Genomic DNA, 9,113 nt, shown 5'->3' on the forward strand with positions numbered 1-9,113 from the left:
ACTCCATAATTCTAGCAATCATGATAAATTTAATGAAAATTGCGATAATAATGGGACCCTAAAAAAATTTACAATTAAAGTAATTAAAGATGACGATAATCTTGCTACTTAACTTATGTTTGTAAGATTTAGATTATGACAATTTGTGTAATTTTTTGAAAAGACAAAATCCAATATTTTATCCTAGTTGATAATAATTGGGTGTAGATTGAAAAGAAATAATAGGTGGATTTTTTCCATCAGATTTTTTAGAAATTGGGTGTATAATGAATTGCCCCTAATTGTAATAAAAATGGACATATGCCTCTTGGATTCAAAATAGATTCATTTCCAAAAATACCATATGCAAATGAAATGCATGTAATATAAATAGACCTATATGATTCACCATTCCCCGCATATCATCGCAAAAGGGAGATAGAAGGGCTAGCAATTAGCAAACAAAGCAATAAACTTGGCACTATGGCTTCCACCAACTTTGCTCGATGCTGTTTCGTTGGAATCCTATGCATTTCTGTACTTCTTCTCAGCTCAGGTACTGAAATCCCTTTCTGAATACTGGCTATATCTCATTATAGAATGGTGATGAGACGACTTTCCCTATAAAAAAAATAAAAAATAAAAAATAAAAAAAATTATAAATGAATTTTAATTTTTAATTTTTTGTATCGACTTTGCAGGCCATGCAGTTGTAGATGAAATACCTGCAGAAGTTCCTGCAGGGGGAACTTTGCTTAATGTAGGGTCTTGCTCAAAGTTTGCTGACTGCAACAAGTATTGCCAAGAGAATTACAGTCGTATATTGGGTGGGTTTTGCAAAGAGCTTTCTCCTGGGGGAGAAAGCTTTTGCTTGTGTAAAGTGTAAACTTTGAGATAGTGCATGTCATATCTAGGGTTGGGTCATTTCTCTCAACCCAGATAATTAAATAAAGAGTTGCAGGACTGATTTTGGTGGATGCTTTCTTTTTTGTTTCAATTGTGAAATGAGTATTACGGCAGTTCCATCCCATCTGGTATTCATATCTTCAACATCATCGAATATAATCATAAATAATACATTCTTTCATCAGGTACAAAACCTCCTAGATTTTATGAATGCAACCCCAGTCCTAAAATGCAAATAGACGAGGAAAAAAAGGATGAGGCTTTCAGATCTGAAAAAAGAACGTTGTTATATAACTCTATTCATGTGCATTATAACTGAATTCACATAACTCAAACAACAATTATGCCGAAACTTGATATTATTATTAGTTAAAATTGAATCCATGAAAGCATAAACAATGGCTATGTAGAAAACCGATGCAACAATCTCGGTTTTTTCATTCTATCTTTGTTTATCTAGTTCTCCAGCCACATTTCTGTTAATCATCTTCCCCAGTACCCCCCAGATACAATTTCTTCACACTTGCAATTCAGCCAAAGCCACTGGCAAATATGCACAAGGTGACAACTAATCAACCTACTGACATAAGAACAAAGAATGGCAATTCTATCTAATCACTTGAACACTTTGCTTTTGGAATGACTTTTTCTTCACTGTGATTTGCAAACCTGACCCTTGGTCCATGCAAGCACTGTAAAAAAAGTAAGTTTAGATAAGATTTAATACTTAGATACCTCCTACCTAGGGATATCCAAACAGAAGAATATAAATGGAAGAAATACTCTCAAACAGTATGTTGGACAGCGACACTTACTGTGATTCTGCAGTGAATGTTGAGATCATAATTCATTTCCCCAAGACGGTTTCTTGCAAGGACTTCTGCTTCAGATGCTTTCCTGCAAGCACTTTTCACCTGAAATAAATGGAAAAGTAATTTGTAATTCAAAGATCAAAACCGCACTCAAAGAAGAATACTTCTGATAAAGTTATTGCATACAATACAATATCTGTTTTTTTTTTTTTTTTTCAGGCAAATATAGAATAAGTCATCTTAGCGATAGAAAAATATAAATAGCACAAATGCTGCTTCTAGAAACAAGAATGTCATAATTCTTAAAAGAATCATCTATTTGTTCTGAAACAAAAGATAGAAAAAGCAATGAATGCTAATGCAAGAGCACTAATATCTACAAGACCTATGCAATGTAGTTAAACTTTCATATCATCTGGAGAAGATTCAAGGGATTTAATTAGGCAAGTAAATCGATAAGCCTCAAATCTAATCCTTGATTAGAAAAATCCTTGTAATTGCTAAGGATGCACCCCAATAGATGAATACACACACAGTCCTTCTCTGCTAAGGAGGTCCTTAGATATTAATATCTAAGGATTTCCTTGATAGACCCACTTTTCAATGATGTTGAAGATATGAATACCAGATGGGATGGAACTGCTTTCTAGTTTCATTATTGTTCAGTATGTTACATTTACCTTCAAGTTTTTCTTCTTTGTACAGAAAGATGAGATTTACAGGTTTTTAAATTTGCCAGGAGCATCAGGTTTTTATATTTGCCAGAAGCTAAAGATGAGCTTCTGGCTCCGCCACTATTATAGCACATCTCATTCTTAATCCACACTGGTTCTTTCCATTGTCCTTGATTCTAATAATTTTGAAAAAAAAAATTAAGATAACCATCAAGCTATAATTAAGAAGCATCAGAGCAGAATAATGTGAGCCTAATCCCTCCAAGGCTTTCAGTGAATATACTTGACTTGAGCCATGTGGTCTGTGCAGGTAATCTTATATACTTTCCCTTATAATTAATTCCTAAAAAGAATGATTATATACTTTCCCTTATAATTAATTCCTAAAAAGAATGATATGATAGAACTCAACCAGCTACTAAAACTACAAAGCATCAAGATACTAACATTATTATCTTGCATTAAGAGTTGTTCTAGTAACTAAGTGTTGTGATTTGTAAATAACATAGATTCATCCAATTAGCACAACCAAATGCATCAAGTATTATTGGACTGGAAAAGTGTTTTTAATGAGTATAAAAAAAATTCTTGAAAATGGAAGTAAGAAAATAAAATTTTAACCACACCTACATTCAACCAGCACTGACCTCATTTAAAGTGACGACATCATCATTTGCAGCGACAGCTGACTTTTCTAATAATTTACGCAATTTTGATAATTCCGCCATCAAATCCAAAGCTACTTCTTCAGCATCTTGCATCTGATTTTGCGAGAACTCAAATGCTCTCTCTGCTTGGAGTCGAAACGAGGCACAATTCAAACAAGTGCAGAGTCCTCTGCATCCTCGTGGATTTCTTTTAAGGATCCCTTTTCTGACTGCATCCACCTGAGTAACTGAAGAAACTGTGGCATCAATTTCAGATGAGTTATGACCCAAGTAATTGGCTTCCACCGGCTTCCCACCATCAGTTAAGGTTGCTTTTGAGCGTATGCAGTCCTTGACAGTGCCAAGAGATAACACCCTTGTGACTGGTAATTCTGGATAGGATATTCTTGCACCATCTTTTTCGGAAGGAGATTCAGTCTTATTAGGACCCAATATAGGAACAGGTAGTTCAGCTTCCTGTCCCAAACTCACGACAATGTCAGGGGAAATGTCCAGTTTACTCTGTTTACCCGACACAGAATGTTGACCATGCATTTCCTTTTGTACATTAGATGACATTTGAGATCCACTGACACATTTAGGAAATGTTAAATTTGGTCCATCAACATTAGATGAACCATTAGCATTTGTCAATTGAGGTGTTGTTGTGCCAGGCTCTGTATGAAACAAAATAACATTTGATTTATCCATCGGAGGTCCTAGCTGAGAAGGAGTCGGTGGTTGCCTTTGTTCCAGATCCTTAACAGTACTTTCAAAATGACTGGATACTGAAGTCCCTATGAAAAAGAATTTTAAGAAAGGTTAGCTTATTTCCATTCAAGGCCCCAACTTCACAGAACTATCAATTGCTTGCAATCTTGAAGATAGATTGTATAGAAGTACGAAAGTTAAAGGAGTTACTTTTTTCCATATTCATAAGAAATGGAAGCAATCTTTTATAGCTGACTGACCCCGGACTTTTAAATAACTTCAGCCTTGAACATGGATTTAAAACCTATTTGGGAAACAAAAAACAGCTTATATTAGCAGACATATGAGTCAAAATTTAGAAGAATCATTAATCAGCAAGCTTCTTCCTAGCACAAGAATGTGTTACAATAAATTTATATTTTCAACTAATCCACATAAATTTCCTCCATCTGGCAATATATAAAAAAACACACACACACACACATTATATTTTTGAGATAACAAACAGACTAAAAAGTTATAAAATCCTAGAGTTCTTACCGGTTTTCTCTTAGGACTACATTCATGTCCAAGATCAACCCATGAAGCGTCTATATGATTAATTCCACTGCTTGTCTTCCCAAGACCTTGATCTGTACTCTGATGAAGATATCCGGCTCTACCAATTCCTTTTACTTCCACCTGTAATTTATCAAGGATCTCAGCATCTGGCGGTGTCATCTGGATAGATTCTTCATTCAAGTCACATATCTGATTCAAAGCCTCTTCAGCATCACCAACTCTCTGCTCATTTACATGATTTGGATGTCGGACTTTACAAGGATACCCCATATCAGTTTTTCTAATCCCTTCATTCTGAGCCTGGTTTGAGTTTTCCTTGTGCTGAACCACTTTATCGTCCTTAGATGAATATCTGTCATCCATGATTGAAGATGACTGGGGATTTATGTCTTTCACGTTTTGATCTTCGGAAGAGGACACAATATCATCCTTAACAGCAGTATCCACATTCTGCACTGGTGTATTATCATCAGTACACATGACCATTACACCATCTGTGTTAATTTGAGAATCCTCCATAGCTGAAGAGCGAAAAGGTTCTGAGACATTTAACTTCTGAACTTCACAAGATACTCCCAAATCAATTTTCTCATTCTGTCCATCAACAGGTGGCTTTGGCAGACACTGATCAACCACTATTATAGGCGGTGATTTAGGAACATATTCAGGAGATACTGAACTGAAGTCATTACCACTAGATAAAACATGGGAAGAAACTTGTACAGTTTCCAGCTGAGTAGAACAATCAATGTCATGACACTCTGTAGAGAAATTTTGTTTAGTAAATTGATGAACAGAAGTTTCTTGATTATCAGAAACAAGCTTACTCCGGAAAGATTTTCCTTCCAAACCTTTACCACGATTTGTCAATTCACAGAAATCTAGCATGCCTGTAAACAACGAGTACATAACATTTTAGTTCCACCAAGTAAACTTCTACACAATGAAACCTCATTTCATGCATTTGACTATTTTTATAAAAGAAACAGTAAGAGTGCAAAGCAATTACAAGAGTTGTCTTTGGTGATATCCTTCAGATAAGGAAGCATTCTTCTATAACTAAACGAGCTGGGCGCTTTAAACACTCTCTTTCGATTCTTAAGGACCTGTCATTAGCACAGATAGTAAGATAGTAAACACACCCATATATTTTCATAGTCTTACAAATCCCGTCTTCATTTCTATGAGCAACATTTCCAACCAAAATCAAAACCCAGCAAAATTAAACAATACTAATAACTTGAGTAGAAAATACCATTTTGGTTTCGTTATCGATTTTGAGCTCAACTCCATTTGCCCTCGCCTCAGGTGGTGAGGTCTGAGAAGATTCCGGATCGGAACCGAAACCACCGCCAATCTTATCTGCAGAATTTGGGGATTCAGCCAGAAACCCTAATCCCAAATTTTCAGGCTCTTTACTCTTGGACTTATCCATATCTGGAGCTGAGCAATCAAACCGATTTCCACAACTCTCGACCTGATCACTCTTCGCCTCCTTTGAATTACCGTCCGGTTCAGCCACAGAGAATACGGCGCTGGATTTGGCGTCGTTGATTAGATTCTCGGGCGGCTTGTAGGTTTGGGAAAAGACCCGTTTGACGCGGAGGTCCTTAATCAGGGAGTTGAGGAGGACGTTGCCGTCGGAAGAATCCATTGGTCTGGGTCTTTTCCGGTCTGACTCGGAGCTAGTGAGGTAGCTGTTGATGACCCGACCCGAGCGGGTGCGGTGGAGCTGGATCTCTGATTGGCTGCGGGTGCGGATGCCCAGAGGTCGCTTGGGAGTTCGATTTGCTTCCATGGCCGCCGCTTCAGTGAGAGAGAGAGAGAGAGAGAGAGAGAGAGAGTGAAGCGGGTTTAGAGAGAAGAGAGAGGTTTTGGTGGGAAAGAGAGCGGGAAAGTAAAGGGGCGAGGGATTTTTGGCGGGAACCCGGAGAAGAGATATTGGGTTACACGATCTTAACAAAATGCGGAACGGGCCGCCCATGAAGAAATTAGAATCCAGACCCAACCCAAACCAGACACCAAATTTTTGCACCATCTCCATTCTCCAATCTGCCAATAAGTGCCTTGTTGTAACAAATTTCTTGTGGAGAATATGCTCCTCCAAGAGTACGAAGGTAATTTTGGTGCCGAGGTGCAGGCCTAGAGAAGGTAATTTGGTTGCAAATAAGATTAATATGGTGAGTGATCTGATATGCAATACAGGTGTTTGGGATACTAGACTCATAAGAAGAACGTTCCCGTGGATGAAGCTAAAGCGTCAAGAGATCGAGGTGAATGACAGAGTGGTTTGGCGTCTTGAAAGGGATGGTAAATTCACGGTATAGTCTGCTATTGACTCTCTTTTTTTGCTTCTCCTTCTGGGAGTTCTTTTGAGATGGTTGTTGGTGTGAGTTTTTGGAAAAAGTTGTGGAAGGTTGTTATTCCTAATTCAGCTATAAGTTCACATTAGAGGAGAGGGTGTCAGAATATTCTTCCATCTTTGGAGAGACTAGCTTCAAAAGGGGTCATGTTGGAATGCATGACTCGTCCGTTGTGCATGTTAGAGGTGGAGACTACTGTGCGCATGTGTCGTGACTGTCCTTTTACTAAAAAGGTTTTGCAAACACATGGGGTGTTGTCTCAAGTTTGCTACAATCCTTATTTTGTACAACATGTACTTTGGCTCTGGATGGACATTGAGGGCAGCGGAGCAAGATGTGGGCGCTTGGTTACTAGGGCTGGCGAAAACGGAAGTTTAGCAGTGACAGGTTGCCGGTGTTCAAAGCAAGGCGGCAATTGATTTTGTGCTACGATCTGCCGGGATGACGGCGAAAGGCGGCACACACCAATTGAAGGCAATGGACGTGGGTGCAATTGCTGATGAAGTACGAGTAAGTTTGTTAGAACATCTCCAACAAATTCCCTATAATTTCTCTATTACAAAGAAGTAAAAATTAAAATCTCCAAAAAAAATTCTTCTCCAACTCTAACGGATTCTCTATTTTACAGATTCCATAATTATCCCTAATATTTTACAAATTGCTGTAAATATAGGGAATTTTGTTTTCTCTCTCATCACTATATCTATTTTAAGGATAATTATTGGAGCAAAACAACCAAATTTTTTTCTAAAATAGAGAAAAATCAAGATATAGGAAAATTGTTAGAGTTGTTTTTAGGCTGAAGTTGGGTGCCCATATCAATTGGCTGGCCCAAGTCCATTTGGAGGCCCAAATAAATGAGTGAAATTTGGATGTCCAAAATATTTGGGGGTGCTTCTTAGATTAGGGCCCAAGGGTAGACCAAAATTGTTGGGCTTGGATTCTATAAGAGCATCTCCAGTGGAGATGTCAAATAGAGTGTGTCAAAATTGAATTTGAAAGCTGACATGGCAATGTTATTTTTGCTAGACTTCATCTCCAATGGATATGTCAAATTATAAAAATATTGAGAAAATGATCATTTACCCAATTTTTGGTTAATTAACCCTACTTACCCAAACACTCTAAGAGATCATTTCCCTAATACCCAATTAAGTATTTTTTTTAATTCATTTTTATTTATGTTTGGGACAATTTTGCCCTCTCATTCTTTGTCACTTAGAGAGAGAAGTAATTAGAGACCTTGCCGGACTCCAGCGACCAGTGACCGGCCGTGGACTCTGGAATCCGGCTACCGGACTGGTAACTGGATTCCAGCGTCTGATTTCATTCCCCCCCCCCCTCCGATAATCATATTATTGACCCCCCAATAATCATATTATTGACCCCCCAATAATCATATTATTGCCTCTCAATAGACGTATATTGCCTCTGAATAATCATATTATTGCTCCCCAATAATCGTATTATTGTCTCCCAATAATCGTATTATTGCCTCCCAATAATTGTATTGTTGCCTTCTAATAATCATTTGTGTCGCACTATTACCATCCAAAAACGATTCAAAATAATAGAAACAAACTTGAAACAAAATCGAATCCCAACCTTGAAGCAGTACTAATTATTAAACATGATCACTAAGCAATTCACAAAGCGAAACAATAATTGGATCTCAGCGCCAAAATCGAGGCAACCGGAAGAGCTGAAAAGAGATTAATTGAGGGAAAGCTATGTGAGTGAAGGAACGGCGAGGCTGTCGCAGATTACCGGAAAAGCTTGAATGGAGAAGAAGAACTGGAACAAGTGGAGAAGAAAGACGGTGTCGTGAAGCCATGCCACTGGCCCCCACAGCTCGACTTGGAGCTTCTATCCCTCAAGAGCTCCGAGTTATACACCTTCTTCAGGGACCTCCTCCCTTCCTCCTCTTTCGCTACCGTCCAGTCCCCGATGCCCAACTCCGCTACCAACTCCGGTTATGAGATCACTATCCCCAATAGCCTAGTCAATCGCCGTCCGGCGGAGATGGTAGTGACTCGGGATCTAGAATCCATGATTGGAATCCCTTGGCTACGGTCCAAAACCTCGGTAGACTCCAAGGATTCGAGGATGGCTTCGTTCACCGAAGCCTCGTCCCAGATTTGGGACTTGATTGTTCGGAGACAGGAGGGAGGGACGACAATGAGAGAGAAAGAGAAAGTGACGATTATGGAGGCCTAGGGATCGACGATGGAGTAGGCGGTGGTGATGGCCGAGAAATGCCTATTGGTAGCCAGCGGTGATAGAAGCTACGAGGCCTAGGGCTCGACGATAGTGGTCGGGGTGAGGAGGTAGATGTGTGAGACTGTGAGAGTGAGAGAGAGCGAGATGAGTGTAATTTATATATTAAAATAAGGTTAAAACTGTCAATAAATGTTAGATTGGGTAAATGGGACTAAAAAACTCTCAGTGGAGTAAGTAAGC

At 38.7% G+C, this 9,113-nt stretch overlaps 2 protein-coding genes across 3 annotated transcripts; one reads left to right on the plus strand and one right to left on the minus strand.

The window, feature by feature from the left end:
* The first annotated feature begins 432 nt into the window (after window positions 1-432).
* Window positions 433-946, plus strand: LOC121052653 (putative defensin-like protein 30). The gene is made up of 2 exons (XM_040518047.1): window positions 433-535; window positions 681-946. The coding sequence occupies exons 1-2, from the start codon at window positions 463-465 to the stop codon at window positions 863-865; spliced, it is 258 nt and encodes an 85-aa protein (XP_040373981.1). The 5' UTR covers window positions 433-462; the 3' UTR covers window positions 866-946.
* A 346-nt stretch (window positions 947-1,292) lies between these two features.
* LOC112198533 lies at window positions 1,293-6,594 on the minus strand. Of its 2 annotated transcripts, XM_040517764.1 has the most exons (8): window positions 5,546-6,594; window positions 5,300-5,396; window positions 5,148-5,180; window positions 4,270-5,051; window positions 3,940-4,033; window positions 3,019-3,815; window positions 1,701-1,799; window positions 1,293-1,577 (listed from the first exon to the last, which is right to left on the minus strand). In XM_040517764.1, exons 1-8 carry the CDS (start codon window positions 6,515-6,517, stop codon window positions 1,497-1,499), a joined length of 2,955 nt encoding a protein of 984 aa, XP_040373698.1. In that variant the 5' UTR covers window positions 6,518-6,594; the 3' UTR covers window positions 1,293-1,496. The 2 variants fall into 2 exon arrangements, with proteins under 2 accessions (XP_040373698.1, XP_024195444.2); XM_024339676.2 differs by having other exon boundaries at window positions 4,270-5,180.
* Window positions 6,595-9,113: the final 2,519 nt, after the last annotated feature.

Source organism: Rosa chinensis, chromosome 4 (genome assembly GCF_002994745.2).
Source record: "Rosa chinensis cultivar Old Blush chromosome 4, RchiOBHm-V2, whole genome shotgun sequence".
NCBI classification, from domain to species: domain Eukaryota; kingdom Viridiplantae; phylum Streptophyta; class Magnoliopsida; order Rosales; family Rosaceae; genus Rosa; species Rosa chinensis.